The sequence below is a fragment of the Orcinus orca genome, chromosome 2, assembly GCF_937001465.1.
Source record: "Orcinus orca chromosome 2, mOrcOrc1.1, whole genome shotgun sequence".
NCBI lineage: Eukaryota > Metazoa > Chordata > Mammalia > Artiodactyla > Delphinidae > Orcinus > Orcinus orca.
The window spans coordinates 74,204,958-74,224,780 of record NC_064560.1 but is presented as its reverse complement, the minus strand read 5'-3'; the positions used below and the strand labels follow the sequence as shown (position 1 = coordinate 74,224,780).

At 46.2% G+C, this 19,823-nt stretch overlaps 1 protein-coding gene across 5 annotated transcripts in view; it reads left to right on the top strand.

The window, feature by feature from the left end:
* IGF1R (insulin like growth factor 1 receptor) overlaps positions 1-19,823 on the top strand; it is a 306,920-nt gene that overhangs the window by 52,553 nt on the left and 234,544 nt on the right. For all 5 annotated transcript variants that reach the window (XR_007475598.1, XM_004271659.4, XM_033431454.2 and 2 more), the window contains one exon: positions 6,319-6,864. Coding sequence is in view for 4 of the 5 variants with exons in the window: in XM_004271659.4 (XP_004271707.1) it covers positions 6,319-6,864 (546 nt within the window). In the remaining variant the exon portion in view is untranslated. The remainder of the gene's footprint in view (positions 1-6,318; positions 6,865-19,823) is intronic.

Genomic DNA, 19,823 nt, shown 5'->3' with positions numbered 1-19,823 from the left:
TGTATCATCTTTAATTTCTTTCATCAGTGTCATAATTTTCTGCATACAGGTCTTTTCTCTCCTTAGGTAGGTTAATCCTAGGTATTTTATTCTTTTTGTTGCAATGGTAAATGGGAGTGTTTCCTTAATTTCTCTTTCAGATTTTTCATCATTAGTGTATAGGAATGCAAGAGATTTCTGTGCATTAATTTTATATCCTGCTACTTTACCAAATTCATTGATTAGCTCTAATAGTTTTCTGGTAGCATCTTTGGGATTCTCTATGTATAGTATCATGCCATCTGCAAACAGTGAGTTTTACTTCTTCTTTTCCATTTGGTTTCCTTTTATTTCTTTTTCTTCTCTGTTTGCTGTAGCTAAAACTTCCAAAACTGTGTTGAATAATAGTGGTGAGAGTGGGCAACCTTGTCTTGTTCCTGATCTTAATGGAAATGGTTTCAGTTTTTCATCATTGAGAACCATGCTGGCTGTGGGTTTGTCACTTATGGCCTTTATTATGTTGAGGTATGGCCTTTATTATGTTGAGGTAGGTTCCCTCTATGCCTACTTTTCTGGAGAGTTTTTATCATAAATGGGTGTTGAATTTTGTCGAAAGCTTTTTCCGCATCTCTTGAGATGATCATATAGTTTTTCTCCTTCAATTTGTTAATATGGTTTATCACATTGATTGATTTGCATATATTGAAGAATCTTTGCATTCCTGGGATTAACCCCACTTGATTGTGGTGTATGATCCTTTTAATGTGCTGCTGGTTTCTGTTTGCTAGTATTTTGTTTAGGGTTTTTGCATCTGTGCTCATCAGTGATATTGGCCTGTAGTTTTCTTTTTTTGTGACATCTTTGTCTGGTTTTGGTATCAGGGTGATGGTGGCCTCATAGAATGAGTTTGGAGTGTTCCTCCCTCTGCTATATTTTGGAAGAGTTTGAGAAGGATAGGTGGTTAGCTCTTCTCTAAATGTTTCATAGAATTCTCCTGTGAAGCCATCTGGTCCTGGGTTTTGTTTGTTGGAAGATTTTTAATCACAGTTTCAATTTCAGTGCTTGTGATTGGTCTGTGTATATTTTCTATTTTTTCCTGCTTCAGTCTCGGAAGGTTGAGCTTTTGTACGTATTTGTCCATTTCTTCCAGGTTGTCCATTTTATTGGCATAGAGTTGCTTGTAGTAGTCTCTCATGATCCTTTGTATTTGTGCAGTATCAGTTGTTACTTCTCCTTTTTCATTTCTAATTCTATTGATGTGAGTCTTCTCCCTTTTTTTCTTGATGAGTCTGGCTAGTGGTTTATCAATTTTGTTTATCTTCTCAAAGAACCAGCTTTTAGTTTTGTTGATCTTAGCTACTCTTTCCTTCATTTCTTTTTCATTTGTTTCTGATCTGATCTTTATGATTTCTTTCCTTCTGCTAACTTTGGGGTTTTTTTTGTTCTTCTTTCTCTAATTGCTTTAGGTGTAAGGTTAGGTTGTTTATTTGAGATGTTTCTTGTTTCTTGAGGTAGGATTGTATTGCTATAAACTTCCCTCTTAGAACTACTTTTGCTGCATCCCATAGGTTTTGAGTCATTGTGTTTTCATTGTCATTTGTCGAGGTATTTTTTGATTTCCTCTTTGATTTCTTCAGTGATGTCTTGGTTATTTAGTAGTGTATTGTTTAGCCTCCATGTGTTTGTATTTTTTACAGATTTTTTCCTGTTACTGATATGTAGTCTCATAGCATTGTGGTCAGAAAAGATACTTCATACGACTTCAATTTTCTTAAATTTACCAAGGCTTGATTTGTGACCCAAGATATGATCTATTCTGGAGAATGTTCCATGAGCACTTGAGAAGACAGTGTATTCTGTTGTTTTTGGATGGAATGTCCTATAAATGTCAGTTAAATCCATCTTGTTTAATGTACCATTTAAAGCTTGTATTTCCTTATTTATTTTCATTTTGGATGATCTGTCCATTGGTGAAAGTGGGGTGTTAAAGTCCCCTACTATGATTGTGTTACTGTCGATTTCCCCTTTTATGGCTGTTAGCATTTGCCTTAAGTATTAAGGTGCTCCTATGTTGGGTGCATAAATATTTACAATTGTTATATCTTCTTCTTGGATTGATCCCATGATCATTATGTAGTGTCCTTCTTTGTCTCTTGTAATAGTCTTTATTTTAAAGTCTATTTTGTCTGATATGAGAATTGCTACTCCAGCTTTCTTTTGATTTCCATTTGCATGGAATATCTTTTTCCATCCCCTCACTTTCAGTTTGTATGTGTCCTTAGGTCTGAAGTGGGTGTCTTGTAGACAGCATATATACAGGTCTTGTTTTTGTATCCATTCAGCCAGTCTGTGTCTTTTGGTTGGAGCATTTAATCCATTTACATTTAAGGTAGGTATCGATATGTATGTTCCTGTTACCATATTCTTAATTGTTTTGGATTTGTTATTGTAGGTCTTTTCCTTCTCTTGTGTTTCCTGCCTAGAGAACTCCTTTAGGATGTTCTGTAAAGCTGGTTTGGTGGTGCTGAATTCTCTTAGCTTTTGCTTCTCTGTAAAGGTTTTAATTTCTCTGTCGAATCTGAATGAGATCCTTGCTGGGTAGAGTAATGTTGGTTGTAGGTTTTACCCTTTCATCACTTTAAATATGTCCTGCCACTCCCTTCTGGCTTGCAGAGTTTCTGCTGAAAGTTCAGCTGTTAACCTTATGGTGATTCCCTTGTATGTTATTTGTTGTTTTTCCCTTGCTGCTTTAAATATTTTTTCTTTGTATTTAATTTTTGATAGTTTGATTAATATGTGTCTTGGCGTGTTTCTCCTGGATTTATTCTGTATGGGACTCTCTGTGCTTCCTGGACTTGATTGACTATTTCCTTTCCCATATTAGGGAAGTTTTCAACTATAATCTCTTCAAGTGTTTTCTCAGTCCCTTTCTTTTTCTCTTCTTCTTTGGGACCCCTGTAATTCGAATGTTGGTGCATTTAATGTTGTCCTAGAGGTCTCTGAGACTGTCCTCAGTTCTTTTCATTCTTTTTTCTTTATTCTATTCTGCAGTAGTTATTTCCACTATTTTAACTTCCAGGTCACGGATCTGTTTTTCTGCATCAGTTATTCTGCTATTGATTCCTTGTAGAGAATTTTTAATTTCATTTATTGTATTGTTCATCATTGTTTGCTCTTCAGTTGTTCTAATCCTTGTTAAACGTTTCTTGTATTTTCTCCATTCTATTTCCAAGATTTTGGATCACCTTTACTATCATTATTCTGAATTCTTTTTCAGGTAGACTGCCGATTTCCTCTTCATTTGTTAGGTCTGGTCGGTTTTTATCTTGCTCCCTCATCTGCTGTGTGTTTTTCTGTCTTCTCATTGTGCTTAACTTACTGTGTTTGGGGTCTCTTTTCTGCAGGCTGCAGGTTCATAGTTCTCGTTGTTTTTGGTGTCTGCTCCCAGTGGGTAAGGTTGGTTCAGTGGGCTGTGTAGGCTTCCTGGTGGAGGAGACTGGTGCCTGTGTTCTGGTGGATGAGGCTGGATCTTGTCTTTCTGGTGGGCAGGACCATGTCCGGTGGTGTGTTTTGGGGTGTCTGTTACCTTATTATGGTTTTAAGCAGCCTCTCTGCTAATGTGTGGGGTTGTGTTCCTGTCTTGCTAGTTGTTTGGCATAGGGTGTCCAGCACTGTAGCTTGCTGGTCATTGAGTGGAGCTGGGTCTTCGGTTCAAGATGGAGATCTGTGAGAGAGCTTTCACCGTTTTTTATTATGTGGGGCTGGGAGGTCTCTGGTGAACTCGGCTCTACCACCTCAGAGGCTCAGGCCTTACAGCCGGCTGGAGCACCAAGACTGTGATTGTGGAGGCTTGGTGAATCCAAAATCTGATGTAGTAGGCCAGCAGGCCGGAGACTCTGGGAAGAGTTGCAGCCCAAACGAAGGCTGCCGGCAGAATCCCTGTCCTTGGTTTTGATAATGTCATTGGAGGCTTTGCTAAGCTATTTGGTATCATGACCAGGGCAGAAGGGTAGTTGGAGTGGGTTGGAGGTAACCGGTTGGTGAAGATGCTAAGAGATGGGACTGTCCAAGAACTATGTGAAGTTTGGCTGTGAAGGGGCTGGTGTGTTGTGTATGTGACCTTATGTGAAGTACTTGTCTCCTCAAATCGAATTCCTCACCTTCCAGCTGGTGATGGGATTACATAATGTGAGGTACTGTTGAGAGCATCGCAGGAAATGAAGCACACTGATGCATCCAGAGCTTCCAGCACAACCTCTTGCCTGACTGGATGTTCTCAGAGTGCTTGTTTCTCCCGTGCTCTTCTCTGTCTGAGAGGCTTCATTTTCCCATCAGTAAAAGGAGGAAATTAGGCCAAATGAAGTTTCCAGTTCTAGGTTCTCACACGTTGCCTGCTTCTCAGCCCAGGGGCTCCCCACTTCCCCCTCTCCCACTGCCTCTGTCCAGTTTCTGCCTGTGGCTGTAAGCCCCACTGGACTCTCTTCCCTTTTCCCACATCTACTCTGCTTTGATTTTGTCTTGCACTCGATCACCAGATTACTTCTCCAAAAAAAAACCACAACACCTTGCTTAGCCTTCTCTCTCACCCAAGAGTCTTGAGAGGGGCCTCATTCCTGAGATGAATGTACCTGTCCCCACCTGTGATCCTTTATGACTTGAGCTCTGCTAGACTCACTTCTGCTCTCCTCTGCACCCCTGGCCATCAGATTGGCTGCCGCTTGAATGTATCTTGTTCTGCCTTTTCTCTGGCCTCTGGAATGTTATACCCAGTTTTAAATCCCACCTGTCCCTCAGGAGCTGGTGCGTGTGCAGTGCCCCTTGGTGCTGTGATACAAAGGACCATCTCTCTGCAGGAAGCTCCAAGGCTACTCCTGTCTGCCTTGCTTAGTTCCACTCACATCTAGAGTGGGCCTGCAATGTGCACACACCAACCACCTCCTGCTTCACCTGACAGTTGTTTATCACAGGTCTCAGCTCCCGCCTCCACCACGAGCCTCCTCTGAGGTTTCTTTGCATCTCCTGCAGTGCCATGCGTGTTGGGTGCTTCACAAATTAACAAATTACATCAATCAAAAAACGTCACTTTGAGAAGCTGTAATGGAAGGTTTGGGGATTATTAAGTTTTAAGAGAGGATAGTAACCAAGGGTTTTTCTTTGTGTGTATGTTTAGAATTAAAAAAAAAAGTTTCCAGTATTGAGGCTGTTTTATCAAAAGCCTTTAAAATCTGCAGATGCCTTGGCCCAGCAATTCTACTTCTAGGGATTTATCCTAAGAAAACAGTTTTGAATATCTGCAGAGAATGTCCACTGCAGTGTTGTTTATGATGTGAAAATATGGAGATAACCTAAATATCCAACAATAGGGGATTGGTTTAAAAAGAAAAGAACTCACGGTGCATATTCATATCCTAGAATTACTGTCTCCTTCTTAAAATAATGATGTAGTAAGGCAATGACTTGGTAAAATGTTCATATGAAATGAAGGAAGTATGTTTGAAAACATATTATTGTCCAATTTCCTTTACCTTAAATTATAAAGAAAGGATAATTGGCATAGGTAGTGATATCTTTGGATGTTGGGATTACTGATGATTTTTACTATCTTTTTGCTATCTGTTACCTAACCTTTCTGCAGGAAGCATACTTTCTTGATTAAGAAAACACTTTATTAAAGTTGGAATTGGATACCTCTTTTATTCATATAAATCACATATTCTTATCTTGCTGCTAAGTTAGCCTTTCTGTCTACACTCATGCAGTGTTGGGGAGAGCCCAAGGCCACCTGCCCATGTCAAATGGTGGTAGGAAACATGGGAGCGTGCTTCTTGGGGTCCCTACCTTCTAGGTCACAGTGACTGTTCTCCAGTGTATACTGCATGGTGTCCTTGAGGCTGGCTGCAGGAGTGAGTCGTTGTCCCTTGGCTCCTGAGCTCTGTGTTCAGGTGCAGGGCACTGGCGCTCTGCAGCAGGGGTGGGGAATGTGCAGCCTGGCAGCTGTGCAGTCAGGCCTGGGTTGCAACTTTGACCCTCCCCTGTGCTCCTGTGCGGCCCTGGGCTTTAAGCTGTGGTTTGCACGTTGGTGGCATGGGGATGGCACCTCCTGCGACAGTGAGTGTGTTGCACAGCATCTGGCCCAGACTGGGCACTTCCCAAAGGACAGCTGGCTGCTGAGCTCCCCAGATAGCCCACCTGCAGCCACTCCTAAATGGGGTCTTATTTCTTTAATAATAATATAGGTTTCCTGGAAACTGGTCATGTTATGGGTTGGGAAATAGTTTTTAAAAAGTGGTTTCCTTGTAACTGAGACCTGTCCCGCCCTCCCCTCTTGTCTCCCTGCAGTCTGTGGGCCAGGCATCGACATCCGCAACGACTACCAGCAGCTGAAGCGGCTGGAGAACTGCACGGTGATCGAGGGCTACCTCCACATCCTGCTCATTTCCAAGGCTGAGGACTACCGCAGCTACCGCTTTCCCAAGCTCACGGTCATCACTGAGTACCTGCTGCTGTTCCGCGTGGCCGGCCTCGAGAGCCTCGGTGACCTCTTCCCCAACCTCACAGTCATCCGTGGCTGGAAGCTCTTCTACAACTACGCCCTGGTCATCTTCGAGATGACCAACCTCAAGGATATTGGGCTCTACAACCTGCGAAACATTACCCGTGGGGCCATCCGGATCGAGAAGAATGCTGACCTCTGCTACCTCTCCACGGTGGACTGGTCCCTAATCCTGGATGCTGTGTCCAATAACTACATCGTGGGGAATAAGCCCCCAAAGGAGTGTGGGGACCTGTGCCCGGGGACGATGGAGGAGAAGCCGCTGTGCGAGAAGACGACCATCAACAACGAGTACAACTACCGCTGCTGGACCACGAACCGCTGTCAGAAAAGTAAGATGAGGATATGACTGTGGCTCCCCTCCTGCTTCTCTCTACCCCCCTCCCCCGCCCTCCCTCCTTTTCTGAATGCGTGGTTCCGACGGGTGGGTACGGCTGTATTGCAATTAGGATGTGGGGTCTTGAGGGGCTTCCTTTTGCATCTGGGAACTGGTAGGTGCAGGACTGTGGCCTGGCTGCAGGCCATCACGGCTTCTGTCAGACCATTCCAGTCACACACTAGAAACCGTCACCGCACTCGTGGGCTAGAGGCTTGAGGAACTGCTGCTTTGAATTTCTGATGAGAAGGGTGACCTGGTGTGCTTGAAAGTGCCTAAGCCCTGGCAGTCAGAGGCTGCATACGTATCAGCTCTTCCATCCTTTGCATGAAAGGATGTTTTTTGGTAACGCAGGGCTTCCTTAGCGTGAGTACACCTGGAATATTGTGGAATAAAGGAAAGGTAAAGGCTAATTCACATCCTGTGAAAGTGGTGACCCGCACCCAGTCCTTGGTCCTTAATGATGACGTTACAGTGCTTGGGCATCCTGGTTTATGATGGAGCATCCTTGGAGCACCACCCCAAGGCGGTGGGGGCAGGGGAACCCTGGACCAGTTTCTAGGAGTCCCAGGTTCAGGTCGACCTTGCAGGCTTTGTACACCCCAGCCTTCTGCTTCCTTTCTTTTCTACCTCTTTCTTGAAGAATTGTGCAAATCTTGTGAATCACTTATTGAAAGAGCTTTGCAATGTGTTTACTGGTCTTCGGGGTCAGATGGTGGTATTTGGAAGATTCTCGTTTATTCATCTGCTGTGTGTGCTTATTTTCCTTTGAGTATAACTGAACTCTTGCCTGATAGTGATCGATACCTTGAGCGCCAGGTTGTTGGGTATTGAAATGTGACTCTGGGCCTTTGTCTTCTTGCTTTCAGCAATGTTTAGGTCTGTTGGCCAGGAGTGTTCCCCTCACTGGTTGGAAGGCAGTGTGGTAGCTATAAATAGCTGTTTAATGGTTGGCCCAGTTAGAGACCCAAGGAGCCCATGTACTGTAGCTAGTCACGGAGAGCCAAGAAATCCCAAATTGGTAGGCTTGCCTAAACCGTGATGTGTGTAAAATAAACAGACCAAAGGCCAGAGCCCACAGGTAACATTGTTTCAGTTCCCTGCCAGCCAGGGTGGAAGCAGAGAAAGGATGCTTGCTTTGAAGAACACACGCTTTCCTGCCCTCTGTCATTGGATCAGCGGGTAGGTGAACACTGGTTCGGTAAGGGAGGGATACCACTGGCTGAAACCAGGACCTTGAAGAGCTGAGAACACCATTGGGCCACTTGGAGAATCCCTTTTGGCTAAGGTTGGGGGAAATACTGTGCTAAAGTCATATTTGTGATTGATTAAAATAGTATCCTATCATTAGGTTACCTGCTAGTTCTGAGAAAACAACAAAAAATATTTTCAAGTAGTCTTGACATTTAAAACTTTTATTTTAAAAGAAAAAGCCATCGTCAAAGGAGGTGTCATGTGTCGTGGAAAGATGTTGGATGTGGTATAAGAGGCCAGGGTGACCGTGGGCCAGCCAGCCATTCTGGGCTGTAGTTGGACATGTTTAGAATGTTCCATTGGACAGCCCCATATTATTCCTTAGTGGTGATCACGTGTGTGTGCAAAACTGATTTGAAAACTCGTAAGGTCTGTACAAAAGGGAGGTGTTACATAAAAAGTCGTTAGGTGGGCACTTGTTCAGTGATTCAGTCGGTATATTTAGGTCTCACTATGGACTTTGGGCTGTTTCTGGCCAGCTGCTTGTTGAAGAAGCCTGGAGCAGGGGCGAGGCATGAGTTCTGGGCCCAAGTCTAGTAGCCGTGACTAGAAATGAGCAAGTAATTTAAACTTGGCTTGGCCCTCAGTTTCTTCATCTGCAAAATGGGATAGCCCCTTGCCTTCCCCATAGGGCTGTTGGAAGATTAGAAAGAGAAAGAGGAAGAGCTCCATGAGAAAGGACCAGGAGATGGAAATGGGGCCTTGGTGCTTCTACAACTGATGCTGATAGGCCTGCTGGCCAGACACCCTTTCCTCCAAGGCCACACCCTGCAGCCTTCTCCCAGGCCATTGTCTCAGGCCTCCTGATGTTTTTCTGTGATTTCACAATGGAGTATTTATTTAAAATTAATAACAGCATTCAGGGAAATTGTCTCCCCTTCAGCTTGTCCTGAAAACTCAAGCGTTGGCAGGTTTCTTGGAGATTTTCTAGTTGAATCAGAACTCTTTCCCTTTGCATAGATTCCCTTCTGACCTGCTCTGTCCTGTGGAGTAGCCACTAGCCCCACGTCTTGTCGAGTACTTGAACTGTGTCCTATCCGAATTGAGATATTTTTAAGTGTAAAATACACACTGGATTTCAAAGTGTAGTATGGGGGAAAGAAAGTAAGATATTTCCTTAATATTTTATATATTGATTACATGTTAAAAATGATGCTTGAGATGAAGTAAAATATATTCCTATAATTTCACCTGTTTCTTTTTACTTTTTAATATGGCTCCTAGAAAATTTGAAATTGCAGATGTAGTTCGCATTCTAATTCTTTTGGAGAATGCTGCTTTAGATCATGCCGTCAAAGGCCCTGGGTTCTTGCCCGCATCATCTCTTTGGCTGAGCACTGCAGTGCTGTGGTGCTCCACAGCTCTCCAGCCAGAGTGCTTAGGGACGATTCAAGGAGCCAGGTGGAGGGCATTGAGTCCAAACAGAATGTCTGCCTTGGGGTCCACATTAGTCTTAAGATGGCCAATTTAAAAGATTTAAGCATAGAAGAATCCCATTCTATTTTTCTTCCCAGGGCTGGCTACAGACGGAGGGGGAGCATCTGGAGAGATATGTCCAGTCAAGGATATGTGTGACATTTTTGACATAACGGAGAAACACTCAGTTATGCAGTGCTGATAGGCAGTTTTCACCTGACGCTCTCCTTTAAACTCCCTCTGTAGATCCTGACTCTGCGGTGGCAGGCAACTTCGTCGACAGCCCCACTAAGGAAATTACTACGCTGTGGGTTCTCTGCCCGCTTCTGTATTTCTCTGTTGTCTTACAATTTTGAGGGGTGGTTTTATGCAGGCTTGAGTTACTCATTCCTAGAAAGTGATTGACCCTTAGAAAAATGGAGTATGGCTTTTTTCTTTCCATGACAGTGTAACTGGTGCCCCCTGAGATGCGACACCGTTGACTCCTTCATCCCTGCCTGCCAGCGTCACTGATTCTCCTCCTACCTGTGCAGCTGTCTCTTTTCTGGCTCCTCGTCCAGTCTTTAATAGCTGTTTTCCAGAGTAACATCCTGGGCCCTCTCTCCACTGTCCTGTTCCCCCAGAATATCTCACCCACCGCTTCAGCATCCTCCCATCTGCATCTGGCTTCCAAATACCATCTCCAGCCCTGACCTCTGTGTGAGCTCTCGACCCCGTCTGCTGTCATGACTGGACCCCCATGGGCGTTTCAGCATCTGGTGGTCTTCTCTGGCTCCTCATTTATAGCCCAGGGTTTTCCTTGTTTCCACTCCTGTGGGTAGTGTTCTTGTTCTCCAAGCTCCCATGTCAGACACTTGGGTACCATCTGGATGCTTCCTTCTCCAACCAGACACCAAGCCCTTTCCATCTGAAATGTTTCCCTAGTCTGCCTTCCTCTGCTCTCCCCGTGTTCGGTGACACGGCCTCTCCCCAGCCTTCTTGCCTCTCTGTCTCGGCCCAGTGACCTTCCCCACACGTATGCTGACCAAGAGGCTCCTGTCCCTAAAATCCTGTAGAGGAGGCTGTGAAACCCCATGAAGCAGGCTGTGCACCTGGCCTTGTGCCTTCAGGTCCTTGACCGCGGTGGTGTTCTCCCCCACTGACCAGCTGGCCGCCCACTGCTGGAGGACTGCAGGGCTTTGTGGACTCCGGTGAGCCCTTCCTGAAGAGGAGAAGCCTGTCTGTGGCGCTGAGTAAATTCTGGGCATATCTTCCAACGCTTGGTCAGCGTGGCTGTCCCCCCAGGGGTGAGCACGCACCTGCTTTGTGAAAGATTGATTGTCAGGAAAATACATTTTCCCCCTTGCGCAGAGAAGGGTGTGGAGTAACAGTCCTCAACGAGCCAAAAGCCTCGAGGATTATGAAATGCGGATGTTTCCTGTGTAATTTTCATGGTCGTTGCTCCCAGGGAGTCACCCAGACGGTCCCCAGCTCATAACTGGCTGGGAGGGTCAACCATGGGTGGGAGCTCTTCTCTCCCCTGCCCCGGTCAGAATGATTCAAAGCCAAAGATGATGGAGAAGGGTGGGAACCATCTTGAAAGTTGAAGCTTGGCCTGGGGTGCTGTTCATTTATTCGCTGGAGGTCGGCCACGTCCACGAGGGAATGGGGTGAACCTTCTCTGGGCACCTGTGCTTCTTTCCCCACCCAGTGCGTTGCCTAACTGTGTGTGGTGTTTGCTTGCGTTGGGGCTTTCTGGTACCTGATTTCAGGTATTACACCCCCCTCACCAAAAAAAAAAAAAAAAAAAAAATCCAAAAACTTACTGCTGAAGTTAGTCTCCAAGTACTTTTTAACCCGTCAGGGTGAACAGCTTGTGGTCCACTCGGATCACTATGTTGCCTGTGAGCAGGCCTGGTCTTTGCCAGGCAATCCACCAAGCCTGCAAGCCTGGCCGTGTTGGAAGTTGGCTTCGCTGGTGGTGCAGCTTTACTGCAATTAAAAAGGCATTGACTGGGAACAGCTGTCCCGGAGCTTGTTGCATTTCCTACTGCCTTCGAGATGAGAAACCAGAAAAATAGCAGAGCGGAGCCTTCAAGTGACAAGGCAGGAAATGGCTCCCTTTATTGACAAAAGGAACACATTATACTGCCGTCTCACTGATGGGGTCAGGGACTTCAAATGAAGGCAGGTGGTGTAAAAAAGATAATTCTACGTGTTTTCCCCCCAAACATGTTCTTCTGTTTTTGTTTATCGGACACTCCTCACAAGGGTGGTATTGGTGTGTGGGGCGGAATTGCACCCCTTCCTCACTTGCTTACAGATTGATATGTCAGGCCTGCCAGGTAAAAGTGGGGGGCTTGTTTAAGTTTTTGTAAATCACCTGCTGCATTGAGATGAGGTGGGGAGACAGTTTCTCTGCCCTGAGACCCCATGCATTATTTCATCCTAACACTTCTGGCTAATTCTTCTTCTTTTTCTTTTTTTAAGCTTCTTGTGAGGGAGATTTCCCTCTGTGAAATACCGTGTAGTCTCTTGCCACTGTGGACCAGGATAGGGGCCTGCGTGTCCGCGTGGGGCAGAGGGAGGCCTGAGCATCCGGGAGGAAGGGGCAGACCGTCCAGAGGGCTCTGGCCCGTGTGTAGCTCGGAGCTGGTCTCTCTCCCCCTGGAAGGCCCCTGCTCTGGTTGGCTGCTCCCAGTGTGGGGGTTTCTTTATTTAGAAGGGGGTCACATGCCCCTGGGCCTCACTTCTCTGCCTTCTATAGTCACGCATAAAGGTAGCATTCTCTTCTCCCTGACTGGCGACCCTGTTACCAAGATGGAGAGGCACTTTGTGCCCCTCTGTCCCCTGGACCCTCTTAGCTGACCCCGCCTCTTAGTTCCTGTGCCTTGTCATTGAAAGGCTTCATTCTCGGCTAAGTGTCACCTAATTAAGGTGTCACTCTCTTGCGCTCCCTTCAGAAGTTTGTTTTTTAATAGGGATCTCATCTTAGAGATGAAAAAGCTTTCAGAATAAGTCTCCTAGGGTGATTTTTGCAATTCTAGGTGTTTGGAAAATATTCTGGACTCCCTTCCCATCTCATCAGTTAAGCCTACTTGTAAGACCATTCTGGTTTCTTCCTACTCCTAAAAAGCCTCTTTCTTTTGTTGCGTTAATATTTCTATCTTGCTTTCCTTGTGTGTGTGCCAGCGTGACATTCTCTGCTAGAGTGGGGATGACGTGGAACGTGTGGGCCCGTGGCTAATCCTGTCCTGGACTGCGTTGCTCAACTTGAGTGCATAGGGTGGCTTGGGACTTAGGTTTGGCTCGCAGTGGAGCTGGGAGCCATGACTTGGAAACACGCCTCCTTCTAGCACATGGTGTGACTCCGGGACTCAGGCAGCATGAGGTGGGGTCTCTGACACCATCCTGGGATGGAGTGCCCCCCTGACTTGGAGGAAGCAAGAGACAGCCAAGGTGTTCCAGGAACGCTGGGGGCAGGAGATGGAATCTCTGTCTGCAACACACAGGATACAGAATAGGCATCTGTTTATCACTGTGCCTAACTTCGGAATCTGGACTTAAGACATGTACAGATCTTTTATGTGGAAGAAGGAACCCCATAAACCCCCTAGCTTTATGGAAATCCAAAAGCTAGACCGTTCTGGGTTCTGCCACTGGCTGACACATGTGAGCTGGACGTTGTCATGAGAGCTGGGGTTTTGTCTAGTTCCTGACAGGCCTGTCTTCTCAGTCTCTGGAGGAATAGCTCCCTGCAGAGCCCTCGTAGCTGTGTGAGCTGCCCTGCAGGAGGAGGCGAGGGCTGAGCGCTTCTTAGAGCTCGGGGGAGACAGCTGCCATCTCAGGTCAGGGAGTGATGGGGGCTTCTGGGGCCTGTGTAGGCAGGGAAGAGTGTCCAGGGAAGATTGTGCTCCTTCAGGGTCAGCATGGCCACTCTTCTGCAGTGTTCAGGGTGTCTTGTTGCTGGCCAGGACCTCACTCCTGGTTTTCCCAGCGTATGCATCCCTGACAACACTGTGGAGGCAGCAGCTACCATCATGTGCCTGCCACCTTCTACTTGACTGGTCTTCAGGCATGTTTCGGTGGCCTCACACCTGGAAGGTGTGGGTTTTCCCTGTGGACCATTATGGTATTTAAGATTGAGATTTGCAAGAATATATAATTTTGTACAAAATAGGATTTAAAAAAAAAACCCTACATTCCAGTATGGACAAATGACATCATACGGCAAAGGTTTAAGAACAGTCTGTGAGGCTTCCCTGGTGGCACAGTGGTTGAGAATCTGCCTGCCAATGCAGGGGACACGGGTTCGAGCCCTGGTCTGGGAGGATCCCACATGCCATGGAGCAACTGGCCCCGTGAGCCACAACTACTGAGCCTGCGTGACTGGAGCTTGTGCTCCACAACGGGAGAGGCCGCGATAGTGAGAGGCCTGCGCACTGCGATGAAGGGTGGCCCCCGCTCGCCGCAACTAGAGAAAGCCCTCGCACAGAAACGAAGACCCAACACAGCCAAAAATAAAATAAATAAATAAATAAAAAATTTAAAAAAAGGAACAGTCTGTGAATTGAGAGGATTCCATACATTAGCCTTCTGTGTTCCCAGGTGCTGGGGTGAGGCTTCCAGGACCCATCTTCCATCTCTGAAACAGGAATGAGCAGATTTGGAATTTGTAAAGCACTGGACAGAGGGTACAGCACATAGTAGGTTCTTGGAAAATGGTAGCAGCTGCTATTATTTTTAAAAATTAAACTTAATACCTAAGAGCTGCATTCTGAGGTTATTTAAAATTCTGAGCATTAAACTGGATTGACTGTGTGTGTTTACTGCCACATCTTATATGGTCTTTCTCTATTGCTTTTTCTAAATTGCAAAAATTCAATTATCATAAATAGCATGGCATAGTGTAGGAGTGGTTCTTGCTAGTTTAATCCAAATTGTTCAAATTGCTGTGTCTGTCCAGATAAGCCATATCTTTAAAGGACATTCGGTGAGGTACATATGTCTATATGGGGATGCCAGTGGGGCCTCTATAGTTACGTGTAAACTCTATTTATTTGGTTATCAAACCATATGAATTTATTCCGCTTGCAGGCTTGGTGTTGGGAAGAATTAAGAATATCAACAACAAGATTCTTGTTTGATTCTAACATTAAATATTATCTTTTTAAAATGTGTTTTTCGCAGAGAGCAGCAGAGTGGGCACAATTTGGGGTAAAGATAACAAGGACGTACATTTTTATTTGTGACAACTGCAGGTCTCACAGAGTAAAGGTAGCTAACTGCCTGCTCCCTGCTGAAGCATGTGCCTGTTTATTCTCTTCTTTGGGTAATACTAACTTGGTGTGTGTGCGTGCACGTGTGCGCGTGCATACCACTTTATTCTCCCACCCAGCCTCTTCTCCTGCTTTGGCTGTTTTGTTTTATTTCCATCCTCTCACCCCCAGTGCAGGAAGCAAACACTGGGTCTCTCTGTCCTCCCTTAGATCTTCCTTCCGTTCAAGGGGATCAGGTGGGTGGGAAAATGCTGTGCAGGAATGTCAGGCCCTCTCCCGGAAGCCCAACTTCTATTTCAGCTCATTATCTGACAGAAATCGCTTTTTGTTTTCTCTGCCGTGGTCACAAGCAACCACCGGGTCCTCTTTCCTTTCTTTGTGCCATTTTTCACGGCATCCACGTGGGATGGGAACAGAGGCAGTGTGTTTGGGGACTCTGCATTAAGACGGTGCAGACAGACCCGACCCATGTGTAGCTGCCTCCCATTTGTTTTTGCAAGTCCTAATGAAGGGACTCGGGTGAAGGCTGTGAGGTTACTGGAGCTGGTGCAGGCAGGCAGGCCGCTGAGTGCAGGGACTGAGGCTGGGCAGCCCCTGGGCCCTGATCGGTCTGTGCCCGGGGCCCCTGGGAAGCAGGGCCCAGCTGTGACGCGCCTCCATCTGCCCTTAGCAGCAGATCTATGAACCGAGGCTGCCGTTCTGGGTTTCTGGATAGATGCAAAGTGCTTGGATGGTTTTTAGCAGCTGCCAAGACTGGGGAGTAGGGCTTAGTAGTAAAAAGGGTGAAAAAATAAAAGAAAATTAGGAAGCATAGAGCCTGCAATACAAAAAAAGGCAAGATGAAGGTTGATATTAGAAACACTTCCTGGGCAGCCGAAGTGTTTGAATTAGGATTTATTTATTTATTTATTTATTTATTTTAACCCCAGAAGGTATTAGTGGTAATATGGAGACAAATGGAAACTAGTCAGATTTCCTAGGTCCAGAAAATGCAAGCTTTATTCCTGTGGTTCCCAGTGTGATGTTTCTGTCCTGATTTCTTGACCTCCGAATGGCCCCTTATGCTTTGCTAAATCGACGATGTTATTAGGGTCTTATTAGACTGTTCCTCAGATAGGTTATAGGATGTATTTTTGTTCCCTTCCTCAGGGGACTTGAAATGATTGGATTATTTTGTAATACGTTGATACTTCTTTTAGAAGCATTTGCATAACTGTGTCAAAGAAGCTTTGGAACAGGTTTTTAAGCAGTGTCGCAGGAAATGTCCCTCGTGCTCTCCTCCACTCATGAGGGAAGACAGAGCAGCCCAGATGCAGGATGGGGCATTTCATGCTCCCTCTTTGTAACTTCACTCATGGGCTGGGTGCACCGTCCAGGTGGTACAGTCTAGGTGACATGGTATCATCTTCTGAGATCAGTGGGTTTCCTGCCCCTCTGACCCCAGCCGCCCCCTCTTTGTGGCCATCATTTCACATTCACTGTGGGAGTCAAGGCTCGAAGGATCTTGACACCATCGTTGCTTATGAATAGAATTCTGAGAATGTATCATTTTCTCAGAAGAATGCTTCTTTAGCTCAACAAATATTTCTTGTTTGCTAAGAAAAAAATCCTTGGAAAAGTCATTGGATGCCCAAGATGGGCGACTAGGAGGGGGGGTGAACTTCTGGGTCTGCTTAAATAAAGCAGTATTTTATTGAGAGGCAATTGATAAAACAGCCAAAGCCAACTTAACAGACTGTCATTTTAAGATGAATTTGTTTTGCAGGATTAATTTGATTTTACATTTTAGATACAACAGCTCTCTGGGCCCCACTGTTGCTTCTGCCTGTTACCAGGCAGAGGAAATGGTTAGGCCGCAGTCACAGATTCACTGAATTTCATGCTAATGCTGTGGGGTCGGGGGACTTAAGACCCTCAACTTGACTTGGTCCCATGGGAAGGCTTATACTGTTTTTTTGGGTAACTGCAACTCTGTCTTGTTGGGCACTGTTGTTCTAACATGGAAAGCCTCAGAGCTTAGAGAGGAGCCACTGAAGATGTGTGAGGAGGGATTAAGTGGTTGTGAGAGGGAAATGGTGATCGGGATGGTGTTCAGACCCCCTTTCCACTAGTAAATAAAAGGTGAGTGGTTTTGGTGAGTGGTTTAGCATGAGCCAGTGCAGATTCTCTTTTCGTAAACAAGCCTGGTGTACATCGTGCAGTTTTAAAAGTGTAAAGTGTGGACTTTCATATGCCAGCTCTTCAACCACCAGTCTCAAACTCTTCCACCATTATCAAAATAAATGCAGACCTCTCGTCAGCATCTTCTCATCTCTGAAGCTAGGATGGAGAGACAGGTGGTGGGTAATCAAAAGGCAAGGAGGAGTAGGGGGCCGCCCTGCCTCACGATCAGATGGAATTTGCATGGAAATTGTGAACACACAAGCATCATTGTTTATTGCAGAAAGCACTGACGAGACTCCTCTGCTGCCGGGTAGCTGAGCAGCCCAATGCCAGCCCTTCCCCTCCCTGCTCCTCGGTTTCCTCATCTTTCCCTGTTGCAGAGTAAGGTGTTGGGGACCTGGGATGGAGCCGCTGGCCCTGGCCTTCAGGAAACACTGCTGGAGAATGAAAACAGGTGTTCTAGACTCGCCGTGGTGTGAAGCAGTTGACCTGTTTTGGGATGGGCCCTGCCCTTAGGGACAGGCTCCGAGAGCAGTCCTGGGAGAGTGGACTGCGAGTAGTGGTCTCTGACAGGCTCACCGAGGGGTAGCAGATAGAGCATAGGCTGGCGAAGCATCTCAGTGAAAGGGTAGAAGGAGAGAAAAGCAGTTAGGGCGTTGAGACTAGGAAGTTCAGTACAATTTATGTTGTCTTGTGTCTTTGAAGTGACTTTTTCTGGTCTGGCTTTTGCTGTTACCAAAGTGAATTATTCACAAGTACTTTGAGAAACACCGATGTAATGCCGTTATGCTGAATGAATTTAAATTCATTTAAATCATTCTTTTCAACTAAAGTAAGCTTTCCCTCATCCAGAACCCGAGCAAGGTGGTAGCCCAGTGAGCGTTTCCTGCTCTCATGGCCAGTGGCTGATGTCTGCCATGCTACTGCCGAGGTGCCTTGTGCTCAGAAGCACTTTTGGAGTGATCAGAGTGGAATTGCAATACTTGCCAAGTAGTTTGGGAGCTGGGTGTGTTTTGCTGTGCACTCTGGTCCTCAGCAGTCTGGCCGTGGTGCGTGTGCATGGCGAGTTTCAGCTGGGCGAACATTGTCTGCTGAGGCCACACTCTTCATGGTCGCTCCTTAACCATCATCCACTTGTTCTTCATGGCTTGGCTCTGCTCTTCCATGAAACCTCCCTGGATCTCCCTTTTGGAGGGCTCACAAGCCTGCAAGGCTCACGTGCTGGCGATGAGGCTTTGCCCTGTTCCCGGTCAGTGACGATTCCTCTCTGAGCTCTATCGGTGGTTCTAGAAGGCCTTGTTTACTCATCATTTGTCTCCTCCTCCAAATAGATGATGAACCACCGTGGGTTTGGACTTGTGCTCTGTTTATAAATCTTGGTTCTCCAACCTCACAGCCAGAGGGAGAGAGGGTAATGGAGGACATATTCTGTAGAAATCCGTCTCCCCCGTGGGCCTGACCCATGCAGAGCATCTGCATCTGAGTGGGTTGGTTCTTATGAAGACTCTGAAGCTGGGCATGAGGAATGGAGGTGCCTGTGACCCGAAGACTAAGGGGTCCTCACTCTCGGGGTTGTGCAAGGGTCAGAGTGAGCCCCTGTTGGAATTTCGGGTCCTGGGCACCAATCTTGGCTCACTCTAGGCTCGGCCCTGATAGGTACAGGAATTTTATAAAGGGATTTATAAAATGTTTTTGGATGACAAACGTGGTTCTAGTTGGAATGAATAAACCAACTAAATAGCAATAGAGTTTAAGAGCAACTGAGTGAGTGTTGGGGTGTGAGAGGATGTGGACACACAAGGTTTGGGGGGTTCTTAACCTCTGCTGTTGTAAGTTATTTGGGGTCTCTTTCTCCTCCCTACCATTCTTGTTAACACAAATCCAATCTCATTAACGAGGTGAAAGAGAATATATTATGTGCATCTCATTCCTGTGGTAAGGGAGAATGACAAAGGTATGAATTGTAAGTAACATCTAATTTAGGTCTTGATGTGTCTGTGTGGGTTTTGATACTTGTTACCTGGCCAAAATTCCCATTGTTTCCTTCGGTCAGCCTGTTGTGTGCAAGTCCCATGACAGGCAATGAGATGATAGAAACTTAGTATTTTGTTAAGAGAGAAGATAAAAACGTGGCATTGCAGAGAGAGACACACACACAGCGTATGCCGTGTGATGAGGCACTCCACATTTTTTGCCTAAAGAGAAGGAGAGGCAGCAAGTGCTAAGAGCTCCAAGGGGGGAGAGTTCTGTATTTGGAGCTTTGCATGGAAAGAGCATTTGCCTCAAGTGAAATGGAAGGCTTTCATGCAGAACGTTCCCACTTGCTCAGTACTGTTTGCCTAGCACTGTATACACGGCCCTCAACTCATGAATGGGTTGCACTTTGCAAGCCGTATGGAATGTGGAGGGTATTATTTCACAAAAACAGAAGTCTGAGTGGTGGTTGAGGTCCCAGCCGGCAGCCCTGCCCCAAGCCTGTTCAGCTGAGATATCATTTGTGTGTAACTCCTGCCGACAGCTTGTAGAAGAGACTTGTTGAGCTTTATCCCAGAAGGTGGTGCCTTTGCTGACTGATGGGTGAGGCAGGGGTGGTGATGGGAAGCTGGTGGTTTCCACTTTATATCTGATTAAAAAAAAAAGAATCCCTCCCTGAGGGCTCAGCCTTTCCCAGATGGTCAGACAGGCCTGGGGGACGAGGCTGGAGTGTGCAGTGGGAACAGGAGCTGGGACTCAGCATTCTGGTGTCCCACTTGGCTGGGTGGGAGGATTCTAAGTTGAATCCAGAACACGTCCACCAGAAGGTGCAGCTTCTGCCCTTGAAGGA